Source organism: Dipodomys merriami, unplaced genomic scaffold (genome assembly GCF_024711535.1).
Source record: "Dipodomys merriami isolate MVZ:Mamm:240054 unplaced genomic scaffold, mDipMer1.0.p SCAF_50, whole genome shotgun sequence".
Taxonomy (NCBI): domain Eukaryota; kingdom Metazoa; phylum Chordata; class Mammalia; order Rodentia; family Heteromyidae; genus Dipodomys; species Dipodomys merriami.
The window spans coordinates 2,119,643-2,135,931 of record NW_027206069.1 but is presented as its reverse complement, the minus strand read 5'-3'; the positions used below and the strand labels follow the sequence as shown (position 1 = coordinate 2,135,931).

The following is a 16,289-nucleotide window of genomic DNA, read 5'->3' as shown; positions in this document are numbered from 1 at the left end:
CTGAGTAGCTAGGATTACAGGTGTGAGCCACCAGCGACCAGCAAGAGAGTGTTATTTTCCAGTGAAACCTGAGGTTGGTATTTTAGTTTGTTTATTCACTCAATAGCTCTCTTATGGGGCCTTGCACTTGCTAAGCAGGTACTCTACTTTGGCCAGTCTCCCACTTTTTTTGCTTTATCTTCCAGCAAAGTTCTCGTGTTCTTTTTTTCCTGGGATCAGCATCATATCACAGTCTTCCTGCCTATGTCTCTTACATAGCTGGAATCCTAGGCACGTGCTGTCACACTCAGCTTATAGTGCAGATGAGAGAGCCGTGTCCAGTGAGGCTCCATTCTGGAGCTGATGAGAAAGGGCAGAGGTGAGGTGGGTTTGGAAGGAGAATTTCTGGGACAGGAAGATGGGTGGTATAGGTTAAAGGAATGGAGGAATCAAGAGTGTGTGCCAGGCCGGGCGCCGGTGGCTCATGCCTTTAATCCTAGCTACTCAGAAGGCTGAGATCTGAGGATTGCCCTTCAAAGCCAGCCTGGGCAAGAAAAGCCATGAGACTCTTATCTCCAATAGACCACTCAGAAAACTGGAAGTGATGCTGTGGCTCAAGTGGTAGAGTGCTAGCCTTGAGCTGAAGAGCTGAGGGACAGTGAGCAGGTCCAGAGTTCAAGCTGCACAACCGAAAAAAGAAAAAAAAGAATAAGTGCCAGAACTTTAACTTGGAGAAGCGATACAAAAGTTGGTTATTCTGTTTCCTGTGGTGGATTTGTGACAGTTTTTAATCCCTTCTGTGCTTTTTCTTTGTACATTTGGAAGTTGCTTTGGTAGTATTTCAGTTTTCCAAGAAGACAGTTCTAGGGATCCTGTTTTTCTATAATATCTATTAAAACATTTCTAAGCCACAAAACATCTGTCTGTCTTATCTCAGAATAGTATACCTGCTGTGCAAATGCAGGGTCTAGGCAAATTTCCCCCCTGGCCTTTTAGTGAGATATTAGTTTCAAAGCCCCTCCTGTGCAGAGATTATAAAGTTGTCAGTGAACCATATTGATTCAAGTAAGTGAAGTATGAATTTTTGGAAACTAAATGTCTTGATTTGACTGAGTTGTTTTAGGACAAAGATTTATTTTTATTTTTATTTATTTATGTCGATTGTGGGGCTTGAACTCAGGGGCTGGGTGCTGTCCCCGAGCTTTTTTGCTTAAGAATAGCTCCCTTTTACTTGAGCCACAGTACCACTTCCAGTTTTCTGGTGGTTAATTGGAGATACGAGCCTTATGGGGACTTTTCTGCTCAGTCTTCAGCCCGTGATCTTCAGATCTTAGCCTCCTGAGTAGCTAGGATTATAGGCATGAGCTACTGGCACTATTCTGCTTTGGCCTGGTACTTTTGATCTTTGTTAACTAACTGAGTGCTGGAATTACAGGCTTGGCCTCCAGGAAGAAAATACTTTAAAAGAGGAAATAACACTGATGTTGTAAAATACCTGGTACTTCCACCAACCATTGCAAAGTTCAGCTATGCTTTGAGTGTGTCCACCAGAATTCACATATTGGACACTTAGTCCTCCAGGTCTTATGCTAATTGTATTTGGAGGTGGGACCTTTGAGAGGAAGTTAGGATTGGATAAGGTCATGGGGACCCCATGATTGTATTACTGGCTTCATGAACAGGAAGGAAAACCTGAAGTAAGCTGGCCACCAGTGGCTCATGCCTGTAATCCTAGCTACCTAAGAGATGGATCTGAGGACTGGAGTTTGAAGCCATCCAGGGCAGAAAAGTCTGTGAGACTCTTATCTCTAATAAACTAGTCAGAAAAAGCTGGAAGTGGTGTTGTGGCTCAAGTAGTAGAGTGCTAGCCTTTAGCATAAAAGAAGTCAGGGCCAATGCCCAGGCCCTGAGTTCAAGCTCCAGGACTGGTGCGTGTGCGCGTTACTGTACACACGTGGGCGCACACACACACACACACAAGAGAAAGAGAAAAAAAACCTGACGTGATGTATCATACTTGTTTTACTTACTTTCTGATGCATTGCATGGCCTTGGGGCTCTTCAGAGTTTGCACCAACAAGGAAAAATTCATCAGATTTGCCACCTGACCTTGAGCTTTTCTGCCTTTGAAGCTGTGAGCTTCTGTATAGATCACTGTATGTTATCTATTTATAGCAATAGCAAATGGACTAAGACAAGTGGTTAGTAGAGATAAAGTGTTGAGTGTGTGACCAGGAGGTGAGGGAAGGAGGTTATTACAGTTAGAAGTAGTTCACTATGGTGGGAAGGGGTTAACTTACAGATCCTGGGGCTGAAGAGGGGCAGTCAAGGCCCATCACAAGGTTCTTGTAAGCCAGTGGTGCCTAGGCCATAGCTTAGGGGGGTTGGGCCACTGAAGAGTGCTGGCTGGGCAGGGACTGACAGGTCAGCTTTGCACTGTGGGGAATCCCTGTTTGCCAAGGGCATGGGCAGGAAGTGGGAGGTAGGCAGATGGTAGTGTCATAGAATGTGTAAGGGAAGGACCACGGGGTGCATGCCAGGTGTATGAGGGAGTAAAATGGTCAGGTTTGGCTGAATGGACAGAGGAAAAGGAAGGGGGCCCTTGTTATGGTTTAGACAGGGTGGTTCAAACAGCTTTGTAAAAATTATAAAGTTATAAGGTTAAGTGTCTTCTAGACATTGCCTATTTATTCTGTGTAATGCATCTGTGATGTAGGTTTTTGGTGGGTTTATTTTTTATTTTTGCCAGTCCTAGGGCTTCAACTCAGGGCCTGGGCACTGTCCCTGAGCTTCTTTTGGTCAAGGCTAGCACTCTGCCACTTGAGCCACAGCACCAATGGCTGGCTTTTTCTGTTCATGTGGTACTGAGGAATCAAACATGGTAAGCATGCTAAGCAAGCACTGTACCACTAAGCCACATTCCCAACCCAGGTGCCAGTTTTATTACCCTCATTTTCAGTGGGTGAATGGAGATCTAGACAGATAGTTTTAGAATATCATTGGGATTTGAGCACAGGTCTATTTTACACAACTGTCATTAACTTTTTTATTTTATAAAGGTAACATATAGAGGGGTTACAGTTACATAAATCAGGTAAAGAAGACATTTTTTTTCAATAATGTCACCCCTTCCCTCACCCAGTTTTTCCTTCCCATCCTCACCTGCAAATCACATAATTCATTTTTTATTTTTATTTATTTATTTATTTTTTGGGTCTGGTCCTGGGGTCTGAACTCTGGGCCTGGGCCCTGTCCGTCAGCTCTTCAGCTCAAGGCTAGCGCTCTACCACTTGAGCCACTGTGCCACTTCCGGCTTTTTTCTTTTTGCTTATGTGGTGCTGAGGAATTGAACCCAGGGCCTCAGGCATGCAAGGCAAGCGCTCTACCACTGAGCCACCTTCCCAGCCCCCACACATAATTTATTTTTAACACAGTGTCTAGGAAGTACCATTGCTACATTTTTTTTTTACCTTTTGTCCCTCCATTTCTGTGCCTCCTTTACCCTCCCAAAGACAGATAATGAACAAACATGACAAAAAGAAAAGAACAAAAAGAGCAACAAAGGAAAAACTTCTTGTTTCTATTTCCAGCAGTTCATTTCCCACTGTCATTATTAACCACTATGCTGCTTTTCTTTTTTTTTTTTTTTTGTCGGTCGTGGGGCTTGAACTCTGGGCCTGGGCGCTGTCCCTCAGCTCTTCAGCTCAAGGCGAGCGCTCTACCACTTGAGCTACAGCGCCACTTCCGGTTTTCTGGTGGTTTATTGGAGATAGGAGTCTCACAGTCTCTCCTGCCCGGGCTGGCTTTGAACCGCGATCCTCAGATCTCAGCCTCCTGAGTAGCTAGGATTACAGGCGTGAGCCACCAGCGCCCGGCTTATGCTGCTTTTCTACAGTGGGAAGAGGCAGGGTTTTTTTGTTTTTGTTTTTGTTTTTGTTTGTTGTTGTTTTTCAGTTGTGGGGCTTGAACTCAGGGCCATTTGCTATCTCTGAGCTCTTTTGCTCATAGCTAGCACTCTACCACTTTGAGGCACACTGTACTTCCAGTTGTTTTTTTTTTTGGGGGTGGGGGTCCGGTTGTGGGGCCTGAACTCTGGGCCTGGACGCTGTCCCTCAGCTCTTCAGCTCAGGGCTAGCACTCTATCACTTGAGCCACAGTGCCACTTCCGGCTTTTTGCTTATGTGGTGCTGAGGAATCGAACCCAGGGCCTCAGGCATGCACAGCAAGCGCTCTACCACTGAGCCACCTTCCCAGCCCTGTACTTCTAGTTTTTGAGTAGTTAATTAGAAATAAGAGTCTCATGGGAACTTTTCTGCCCAGGCTGGCCTCGAACCACCATCTTCAGATCTAGTCCTCCTGAGTAGCTAGAATTGCAGGTATGAGCCACCGGCCTCATGTCTCGAAAGGGCAGTTTTATGGCAGAGAGTCTGGACCTGGCTAGAGCAGTGTAGAGTATCTGGGCTAGTTGTAAATCGGGCAATGTGAGCACAAAATGTACTAATAGGAAAGTTTGTTGTCCAAATAGTTTTTTCCAGCCACGCTTGGGTAATCACACATGTAATTAATTAATCAGTCCTTGCTACTCAGGAGGCTGAGATCTGAGGATCCCAGTTCAAAGCCAGCTGGGGCAGGAAAGTCTGTGAGACTCTTATCTCCAATTAACCACCAAAAAGCCAGAAGTAGAGCTGTGGCTCAAGCGATAGAGTGCTAGTTTTTTTGTTTTTTGTTTTGGGGTCCGGTCATGAGTCCTGAACTCTAGGCCTGGGCGCTGTTCCTCAGCTCAAGGCTAGCGCTCTACCACTTGAGCCACAGCACCACTTCCGGCTTTTTTCTTTTTGCTTATGTGGTGCTGAGGAATTGAACCGAACCCAGGGCCTCAGGCATGCAAGGCAAGCGCTCTACCACTGAGCCACCTTCCCAGTCCCGAGTGCGTGCGTGTGTGCGTGTGTGCGTGTGTGCGTGTGTGCGTGTGTGCGTGTGTGTGTGTGTGTGTGTGTTCTGGTCATACACTTGAACTTGGGGCCTGAGTGCGTGTGTGTGTGTGTGTGTGTGTGTGTGTGTGTGTGTGTGTGTGTGTGTGTGTGTGTGTGTTCTGGTCATACACTTGAGCTTGGGGCCTGAGAGCTCTATCCCTTAGCTCTTTTACTCAAGGCTACTACTCTACCTCTTTGAGCCACTGCACCACTTATGACTTTCTGGTGGCTAATGAGGTAAGAGTCTCATGGACTTTGTTGCCTGGGCTGGCTTTGAACCAGGATCATGAGATAAGAGTCTCATGGACTTTCTTGCATGGGCTGGCTTTGAACCGAAACCCTCAGATCTCAGCCTCTTGAGTAGCTAGGATTATAGGCATGAGCTACCAGCACCCAGCCAAGTGCTAGTTTTGACCACAAAAGCTCAAAGACAAGGCCAGGTGCTGGTGGCTCATGCCTGTAATCCTAGCTACTCAGGAGACTGAGATCTGAGGATTGCCGTTCAAAGCCAACCCAGGCAACACAGTCCATGAGACTCTTATTTTGAATAAAACACTAGAAAACCAGAAGTGGTGCTGTGGCTCAAGTGGTAGAGCGCTAGCCTTGAGCTGAAGAGCTGAGAGACAGCGCTCAGGCCCAGAGTTCAAGTCCCACAACTGAAGTTCAAAGACAGTACCAGGTCCAGACTTCAATCCTGAATACTACCAAAAAATAAACTTTTGATCTTTGTCTCTTGATGGACTGTGCTCTCACAGTCCAAATTGCTTGTTTGCCTGCTTCCCTCTTCCCTTCCCCTCTTTCCTCTCTTTCTTTGTTTAGTACTGGAGATAAGAAGCTCATGGACTTTCCTACTCAGGCTGGCTTTGAACCATGATCCTCAGCTCTCAGCCTCTTGAGTAGCAAGGATTGCAGGTGTGAGCCACCAGTACTTAGCTAATTAAGTTCATTCATAATCAACTGAGTGATATGGATATTTGCTTGGCTTTAGGAAGTTTCTCTTTCATAGATTTTTACTGTGCATTGGTGGTTGTGACTATTCTGGAAATGCTTGGAAAACTGGATCTTACGCTGTTTGCTAGCCTTTGGTTGGGCTGTAATGAACAAAAGGTGGTATTGTGACTCTCTTTGATGTGTGTCACTCATTCTTTCCCCAAACAGTTTCCTCTTCCATTATCTACCTACTTATCCAAAGCAGACTCCACGCCTCTCACACACTAGCCCTTTTTCAGGTGCTGGGCTAAGGGGACGGGTAGGGTGGGTGTGGCCTCTGCTCCCATGGGGTTTACTGATTGTGTGTGGGAGGGTGGGTGTATGCCTGTGTGTAGGTACACATGCATGAACAGGAAAGCAGGGCGCTGTGGGAGAAGCAAAGTAGCCATTGTGTTAGTGCTTTGCTGGGGTGGGTAAAGTCAGACAAGACTTTGGGGCCTGAGGCCCTTCTTCAGCAAAAGATACACAGTGCCTAGAGAAAGCACTCCAAGCAGCCAGTGCAAGGACCCTAGGTGAAAACGAGGTGGAAGAATTTAATCAGAAGGAGCGTAAGTCCGTTGGTCAGCTATATAGAAAAGGTCTACAGATCAAAAAGACTATAAATCCAGTGTCCTAAAAAATTTCTACTACAGATGTAAAGGGTTAAAATCCCTCCAGATTGAATCTGGTGATTATCCATCAGAACTGTATCCAAGGATCTAGGCCTTGGAGGGAATGGCCTATATTCAAGTCTTGGCTGTATGGTCTCTTGTTGGATTTCATGACTCTCTGGTCCTCAGTACTGGGGGTGATACCACCTTATTTTCCAGATAGGGCAAGGATAAAGGAGCAAGTAAGCTCTTGCTTAAACACAGTGTGCCAGGCAAAGGTAAAGTTTCTTGCTTCGGGAAGCCTGGTATCACACATGCACAGGGGCATGGGGGCCCTCAGGGGGCCCATGTGGGAGGTGCTGGGTGACTGGACTCTGAACACTGAGGCAGCCATGAGTAGTAGGGGACCAGCTTCTTCACCATTTCATTACCACAGGAAGCACATTTCTGCATCTGGGGTGGGTTCACTGTCTGCTTATATGCAAGAACTTTTCTCTTTCTCTTCCATATCCTGTGCAACCTGGTGGGCTTCATACCTCAGGATGTTTCCAGTGAAGTCTTCCATACTCACATTAATCCATGCTGATCTCTCCCTCTTCTCATCAAGACCCGTGGAGTAACATGTAATTATTGGTGATTTTGTATTTCTTTATTGTGTTACTTGACTGGCTGACAAGATCATGAGAAAGACTGTTAAACTTTTCCTCCTCTTCCATACTATTTACAACATAAATCTTAGGGGCTGGTACTTTCCGAAGTGCTTTTTGAATTAAAATGCTCTAAAGTGATCTTTAGTAGCTTCTAATTTACCTTTCCTTCCTTTGTTCCTTCCTTCGCCATCCTGGGGCTTGAACTTAGGGCCTGGACACTGTCCCTGAGCCTCTTTGTGTTCAAAACTAACATTCCACCATTTTGAGCCACAGCACCACTTCCAGCATTTTGGTGGTTAATTGGAGATAAGAGTCTCACAGACTTTCCTGCCCAGGCTGGCTTTGAACTGTGATCCTTGGATCTCAGCCTCCTGAGTAGCTAGGATTATAGGTGTGAACCACCAGTGCCCAGCTTTCTTTCTTTCTTTAAGCTGTAATTCTTTCCTGCCTGAAAATTCCATATTCCACTGTTTTATTTCTTTTTGGAAGTACTGGGGTTTGAATACTGCCTCTCACTTGCTAGGCAAGTGTACTACCCATGTTCCACTATTAAACATTACTTCTTTTTGACATGACTAGCCATTCAGTATAATAATCCTTATTATGACATATATTTATATATGTACATATATGATACTGTTTCTTATTCTGTAGCCCCAGGTTCTCCTCCATGAGGAATAAACATTCCTTTCCCTGCCTGAACACCATCTGTGGAAACCTTGGTCATGGCATCCATGTCAGAGCCTGTTACGTTCAGAGAGTTCTGCCCTTTATACTATCTCCTCAATGCCATTCCCACGAAGATCCAGAAGGGTTTCCGCTCTATTGTGGTCTACCTCACGGCCCTGGATACCAATGGGGACTACATTGCGGTGGGCAGCAGCATCGGCATGCTATATCTGTACTGCCGGCACCTCAACCAGATGAAAAAGTACAACTTTGAGGTGAGTTGCTCTTCTTTGAGTCTTAGCACGCCTGAACCATGCTTGAGGTTTAGCACATTTGTGTTCTAGAAAAGGGTAATTTACTTCTGAGTTTCTACATACAATATAGCTTCATCCCTCACCCAAACAATGCTTCTAAACCATTTTTAACTAAGTAGAATACAAGTAAAGTCATTGGTGTTTTCAATGTTTTTTCCATGTCTCAAAAAATCCTATTGCTTTACAACATTTTTGGGTTTTTTTGGTCGGTTGTGGGGCCTGAACTCTGGGCTTTGGCACTCTCCCTCAGCTCTTCAGCTCAAGGCAAGTGCTCTACCGCTTGAGCCACAGTGCCACTTCTGGTTTTCTGGCGGTTTATTAGAGATAAGAGTCTCACGGACTTTTTTGTCCAGGCTGGCTTTGAACCACGATCCTCAGATCTCAGCCTCCTGAGTAGCTAGGCTGACAGGTGTGAGCCACCAACGCCTGGCTACTTTACAACATTTTATAGTATTGAACACTTACTAGAAAACTTTAGAAATAGATATGTTTGTTAACTTATGTTTCTTAAAGTGCCTTGATTAACTTGAATGATGTCTAGATACTGTCTTGAAATTATTATTATTTTTGTCGTGAGGCCTGAACTCTGGGTCTGAGCACTGTCCCTGAGCTCTTCAGCTCAAGGCTAGTGCTCTACCACTTGAGCCACAGCGCCACTTCCAGCTTTTTCTGCTTATGTGGTGCTGTGGAATTGAGCCCGGGCCTCATGCATCCAAGGCAAGCATTCTACCACTGAGCTGTCTTACCAACCCTGTCTTGAAATTGTTATAAAAATAATTATATTGCCAAATTGCCAGATTATGCACATCTGAAATAAGTTTTACTTCTATAGCACAGATAACCTGACCAATTGTGTTCTGCCCTAACCCTGGTCAGTCTTTGTATTGTAGATGATGCTAGGGATGTTTTATAGTGGGGGAATGGCTGGTACCAGATACTGATAAACCGTAATTTACCCATTTTGTTTATTGAGTACATAGTTTACCCTCTGATAAATCCATGCATGAAAGATTATATATAAATATGCACACGTATATACATATATGTATATGCACATACATGCATGTCTATATATATGCATAGTTACTATAAAGGTGATGTACAGCCGGGCACCGGTGGCTCATCCTAGCTACGCAAGAGGCTAAGATCTGAGGATCGAGGTTCAAAGCCAGCCCAGGCAGGGAAGTCCATGAGACTCCAGTAAACTACTAGAAAACCGGAAGTGGCGCTGTGGCTCAAGCTGAAGAGCTGAGGGACAGCGCCCAAGCCCAGAGTTCAAGCCCTACAACTGACAAAAAAAAAAAAAAAAAAGGTGACGTACAGAGGGATTACAGTTACTTTAGGAGGCTGGGAAGGTGGCTTAGTGGTAGAGCGCTTGCCTTGCATGCCTGAGGCCTTGGGTTCGATTCCTCAGCACCATCTAAGCAAAAAGAAAAAAACCGGGAGTGACGCTATGGCTTAAGTGGTAGAGCGCTAGCCTTGAGCTGAAGAGCTGAGAGGGACAGCACTCAGGCCCAGAGTTCAGGCCCCACAGCCGGACCTCCCCCCCCCCCAAAAAAAAAATACAGTTTCATTAGTTAGGTAAAGAATACATTTTATAGTTCATTTTCAACATAGTGTCTAGTGAGTACCTCTGCTGCATTTATTCACCCTTTGTCTCTCCGTGTCTGTGTCTCCACCTATATATTTTTTAACAACAACAACAACAAAAATCCCATGTTTCCATTTCCTGGAGTTTGTTTCAGTTCACACACACATATACACACATTTCTTTTTGGCCAGTCCTGTGCCTTGAACTCTGGGCTGGGATGCTGTCCCTGAGCTTCTTTTTGCTCAAGGCAAGCACTCTACCACTTTAGCCACAGTGCCACTTGTGGCTTTTTTTTGTTTTTGTTTTTGAGTAGTTTATTGGAGATAAGAGTTTCACAGTGGCTGAGCACTGGTGGCTCATGCCTATAATCCAAGCTACTCAGGAGGCTGGGATCTGAGGGTCACAGTTCAAAGCCAGCCTGGGCAGCAAAGTCCGTGAGACTCTTACCTCTAATTAACCACCAGAAATCTAGAAGTAATGCTGTGGCTTGAGTGGTAGAGCACTCGCTGTGGGCTGAATTGCTGAGGGACAATGCCCAGAGTTCAAGCCCCATGACCTACCAAAAAAAAAAAGTCTCAGTTTTCTGCCCGGGCTGGCTTTTAACAATGATCCTCAGTTCTCACCCTCCTGATTAACTAGGATTAAAGGCATGAACCTCCAGTGCCCAGCCAATGAGTAGTATTTTAAATGTTCTGAGACAGATTCACTTTTGTGCTGAAAGATCATAAGTAATCCAGGCACTGGTGGCTGATGGTCCAGTGTTAGAGCACTAGCCTTGAGCCTTGCACACAAAAACTCATGGACAATGCCCAGGCTCTTAAGTTCAAGCCCCAGGACTGGCTCCAAAAATAAAAAAAAAAGAAAAAGAAAGCTGACCTTTCATGTGGTAAAATAGTCTGGCATGTGTTTTTAAGAACAGTGCTTTTGAAGGAAGCTTCCTTCTTTAGAAGTTAGTGGGAGAAGTCAGGTAGAAGCACAAGAAATTCTTCCTAGCAACTGCCAAGTCACCAAAAAAAAAAAAAAAAAAGGTACAAAAATATTATAAGCTTGTTAAGTGTATGGCTGGAACATGTGTGAGCACGGACCAAAAAAAGATTACTTGACTGAAGTTTCTAATTTTTGTTTTGAAACTAAATGTATGCTATCTTTTAGTATTCAGTCACTGAAATTCCATGGGTTTGCCTTCAGGACTAACTGCATGTGTCATGTGCTGATCACAGCAGACTGCTGGAAAACGCTGCTTTTTATCTCTGCAGCCTCTCCCTGTGAATCCTTCAGCAAGCATTCATGGAGTGCTCTGGGTGTTCCTGGCCTATGACAAGTCCTGGAGCTGGAGTTGAGAGCGCAGTAGGCAGTCTCTGTCCTTGAGGAGCTTAAATCTAATGAACGAACCAGTAAAAATAAGTAAGAGAAGTTAACATACAGAAACATAAACAAGGCTGGGAAGGTGGCTCAGAGGTAGAGTGCTTGCCTTGAATGCCAGAGGCCCTGGGTTCGATTCCTCAGCACCACATAAGCAAAAAAAGAAAAAAGCCGGAAGTGGCGCTGTGGCTCAAGTGGTAGAGTGCTAGCCTTGAGCTGAAGAGCTGAAGGACAGTGCTCAGGCCGAGTTCAGGCCCCACGACCGGATCCCCCCCCCCAAAAAAAAAAAAAAAAAACAGAAACATAAACAAGGCATAGGAGAATAAAGCGGTGAGTGAGCTAGGTAGTGCCAAGAGGGATGGTTGCAAAGTCCAGGAAAGGTCCAGCAGAGAAGGTAGCACTGGAACAAAGACCTGATGGAGGAGGAACCATCATGCTGTGCTGATCTAACTGAGGTAGAGGATTTCCATAGGAGAACAGAAGGGTCCTGAGCTTGGGTATTGTCTATTCAAAAAGGTAATGTTGCTGGGTATCAGTGGCTCACACCTGTAATCCTAGCTACTGAGGAGGCTGAGATCAGATGATCACGGTTCAAAGCCAACCTGGGCAGGAAAGTCTGTGAGATGTTTATCTCCAATAAACTACTCAGAAAACCAGAAGTGACACCGTGGCTCAAGTGGTAGAGTGCTCTCCTTGAGCTGAAGAGCTGAGGGACAGCACCCAGGCCCAGAGTTCAAGCCCCACGTCCAACAACAACAACAAAAAGTAATGCTTCAGAATGGCATGTGTGTCTCATTGGCTTAAATCTATTGCATTATTTATTTATTTATTTATTTTTTTGTCGGTCGTGGGGCTTGAACTCTGGGCCTGGGCGCTGTCCCTCAGCTCTTCAGCTCAAGGCGAGCGCTCTACCACTCGAGCTACAGCACCACTTCCGGTTTTCTGGTGGTTTATTGGAGATAGGAGTCTCACAGTCTCTCCTGCCCAGGCTGGCTTTGAACCGCGATCCTCATATGTCAGCCTCCTGAGTAGCTAGGATTACAGGCGTGAGCCACCGGCGCCCGGCTCTATTGCATTTTCTAAAGTGATGTAGAAATTAGAGTTTTTATCTCACCTGTGAACCCAAGGCACAATTACCTAATGCCTTTCCTTGGCTTTTCTTGTGGAAGTAACCGCCAGGTTACTTCCCAATGAGTGTCATGGGACAATTGGATATAAATATCAGTGGAAAAGTGAAACTGAATCCCTTTTCTCATTTCATCTAGTTAGCAGAGGCTGAGACACAGCTCAGTAATGGAGCACTTGCTTTGCATGCTTTGGAAACTGGGTTTAACTCCTAGCCCCAAAAGGAAGGAAAAGGGGAGAGGAAGATGGGGGAGGAGAAGAGAAAGATTGTAACATTGTCACTTTACTGGTACAAACTGGCATGTTCTATTCCCCTTATTCAGTTCCTCTATTGTGTGGGTCCTTAAAACTCCACGTTTCATTCTTGACTCCATTTTGCTGTGGAGTTAGGAAAATTATTTCAGGAAAGTAGATTCCTTTATATAATGTTGAGTTCATCAGCAGACTGTATAAATATTCAGTCTTCGTTGGGAAAGAAGAAAATTAGCAAAACAACCTATGAATTCTTAGTCTTTACAAATATTTCAGATTTAGTAGTTATTTAGAATGCTAGCAGTTGGCTGATGATTAAGCTTTGGCCTACCAAAAGAAACTCGTGAAGAAAGCTTTGTCAGGGGGCTGGGAAGGTGGCTCAGTGGTAGAGCACTTGCCTTGCATGCTCGAGGCCCTGGGTTCGATTCCTCAGCACCACATAAGAAAAAAGCCGGAAGTGGTGCTGTAGCTCAAGTGGTAGAGTGCTAGCCTTGAGCTGAAGAGCTGAGGGACAGCGCCCAGGCCCAGAGTTCAGGCCCCACAACCGGACCCAAAAAAAAAAGAAAAAAAAAAGAGCTTTGTCAGACTTCATGGTTCTCATGAATATACTCACAAAGAGCACATTGTCCTGATGTGGTTGTGTCCTGCGTAGAAAGGGAAAGTGGACTGCCAAGGTGCCTAAGCAGGTAGCCGATGCCAGTCCTGACACCTTTCAAGGCAGGACTTTTTTAGGTTGACAGCTATAATCTTAACCACTCACAAGTCTGCAATCTGAAGTTAAAGGTTCAAAGTCAACCTAGGCAGGGAAATCCATGAGACTACCCATCCATCCCTATCCCTGACTTACAGAAGTGAAGGTGCTCTAGTAGGAGAGCATCAGCCTTGAGCATAACAGCTCAGGGACAGTGCCCAAGCCTTGAGTTCAAGTCCCAGTACTCACACACATACTTTCTTCCTCAAGATTTCTGCTTGAGGAAATTTTGTTGTTATCAGGAGGGCAGCAGCACATTCCCCTTAGGGAGTTAGAAATGAAGGAAGAAGCCAAGGGAAACACAATAGATGAGATCCTTGACAGGCAAAGTCATCCTATAGGGTCATCGTATGGGTATGTCTCCCAGCCAGACTAAGATGGGACTGTCCCCCTATCAGAAGAGAGTATAGCAGAGGAGAGTGAGGACCGTCTGTGTTACATAGGAAGACTTAACACCAGCATGGACCTCCTGAGCAGCAGGGCGACTTGCAAGTGCTCTGACCCCGATGTGCTCTGTGCCCGGACTGGTGTGCTGTGCTCTGTGCACAGCAACCTCTCACCTCCTCTCATAGCTTTTGGGCTGGTCTTTGCTTTCTATGTTGATTGGTCAATGAGGAAAGCACATATAGGCCAGACCTCTTGAGTGTTCTGGTTTTTATGACCAGTAACTTCATGGTAAAATTAACAAGTTGGCTTTTTGGCTTCACGTCAGCCTACTTTTTGTAGACATAAAACCTCTTCTCAGGATGGCCAAATAGACACATGAAGAAATGCTCAACCTCTCTAGCCATAAAAGAAGTGCAAATCAAAACAATATTGAGATACCACGTCACCCCAGTTGGAATGGCTATAATCAAGAACTCTAATAACAACAGATGCTGGAGGGGATGTGGACAGAAGGGAACCTTACTGCATTGTTGGTGGGAGTGTAAACTTGTTCAACCACTTTGGAAAGTAATATGGAGCTTCCTCAAAAGACTCTACATAGAGCTCCCCTATGACCCAGCAATCCCACTTTTGGGCATTTACCCAAATGTTCACAAACAAGATCACACTAAAGCTACCAGCACAATTATGTTTATTGCAACCTTATTTACCATAGCTAAGATATGGAACCAACCCAGATGCCCCTCAGTAAATGAATGGATCAAGAAAATGTGGTATATATACACAATGGAATTCTATGCCTCCATCAGAAAGAATGACATTGCCCCATTTGTTAGGAAATGGAAAGACTTGGAAAAAATTATATTAAGTGAAGTAAGCCTGGCCCAAAGAAACATAGGTCCCATGGTTTCCCTTATTTGCAATAACTAGTATATGTCTGAGTCAAGCAGAAAAGGTCAGATATGTTGATGTTCGGGAAATGAACCCTAAGATATGTATTCAAATGTTTTTTTCTTTCATGCGATTGTTTCTAACACATTTATAAGATTATTTCTTTATTGCTTTTATGTCCCTCTCCCACGGTATAACGCCTGCTTTCACTGTATTTGATGTTGTTATAATTTGTGGAGGGGAAGGGAAAAAACAAATCGTTTAAATAGTGATACAGGTGGACCCATTGCAACAATGAGACGTACAAGTCATTATGTCCAAAATGAACTTTACAACTTTGGTGGCGGGGGTGGGGGGGTTGAGAGGGTGGGGGGGGAGAGTTGGAGGGGGACGGGGGAGGATGGGATAGGAAGGGGTAACAAAAGGAGGAGGTTACAATGCTTCATAAGAAATGTACTCATTATCTTGCCCATGTAATTGTAACCCCTCTGTGCAGTATTTTCACAATAATAATAAAAAGATTTTCCAAAAACAAAAAAAAAACCCTCTTCTCTAGGCTGATGAATAGCAAGACACTTAAGATCACGGAGTGTGTAGGTCCGGGCCAGACCTGTAACAGGCACATGTTACAGGGGTTGGAGGCATGGCTCAGTTGGTAGACCGACCACTAGCCAATGAGTGAAAACGGCAGGTATTGAGTTTAAGTTTGAGTCCCGGTCTTGGACCTAAAGGAAAAGAAGAGAAATGCAATGATTCACATGTACATGTGTGGGAGCTATAATGCTAAAAGCAGAGAATGTTTAATCCTAAAATGAAGAGTGTGGTTTTCAGTAGGGCCATGCAGTCAGGAAGAGGCATATGGAGCCTCAAAGGTGATGTAAATGATCCCTTTTCCAAGCTAGATGGGGATCTATCTATAGATGCTTATTTTGTAACTCCAGGCTGTTCATGTGCTATAAGTAGCCATGTATGTAATAGTCAGGAACCAGTGGCTCACACCTTTTAGCCTAGCTATGTAATAGGCTGATGTACGAGGATTACAGTTCAAAGCCAGCCTGGGAAGGAAGGTCTGTGAGACTCTTAATCTAATTAACCAGTAAAAAGTCAGAATTGGAGCTTGGCTCAAGTGCTTGAGTGCTAGCCTTGAGCACAAAATCTCAGGGACAGCACCTAGGCCCCGAGTTCAAGCCCTAGGACCTCCGTGAAAGAAAAGAAAGAGATGGCTTTAAAGCAAAACGTGTGTGTGTGTGTGTGTGTGTGTGTGTGTGTGTGTGTGTGTGTGTGTGTGTGTGTGTGTGTGTGTGTGTGTGTGTGTGTGTGTGTGTGTGTGTGTGTGTGTCAGTTGTGGGGCTTGAACTCTGGGCTTGGGTGCTGTCCCTGTACTCTTCAGCCCAAGGCCAGTACTCTACTGCCTGAACCACAGCACCAATTTCAGTTTTCTAGTGGTTAATTGGAGATAAGAGTTTCATGGACTTTCCTGCCCGGGCTGGCTTTGAACCATGATTCTCAGATCTCAACCTGAATAGCTAGGATTTACAGGTGTGAGCCACCAGCACCCAGCCTAAGACAAACACTTTTGATGTTGGTACTGAGGCTTGAACTCAGGGCCTGTTTTTCCTTGACTTTTTTACTTGAGGTTGGTGCTCTAACACTTGAACTACACCTCCACTTCTGGCTTTTTTTTTCCTGGTTAGTTTCAGATAAAAGTCTCATAGATTTTATGCCTTGGGTTGGCTGCAAACTCTGATCCTCAGATCCCAGCCCT

The 16,289-nt window shown here is 44.9% G+C and overlaps 1 protein-coding gene across 2 annotated transcripts in view; it reads left to right on the top strand.

Annotated features, from left to right (window-relative positions):
* Positions 1-16,289, top strand: part of Tecpr2 (tectonin beta-propeller repeat containing 2) — an 80,442-nt gene that overhangs the window by 3,665 nt on the left and 60,488 nt on the right. The window contains exons 2-3 of one of the 2 annotated variants that reach the window (XM_069997524.1): positions 7,074-7,155; positions 7,837-8,126. In XM_069997524.1, the coding sequence (XP_069853625.1) occupies positions 7,908-8,126 (219 nt within the window). In that variant the 5' untranslated portion in view covers positions 7,074-7,155; positions 7,837-7,907. The remainder of the gene's footprint in view (positions 1-7,073; positions 7,156-7,836; positions 8,127-16,289) is intronic. The other variant, XM_069997525.1, reaches the window with a different exon arrangement.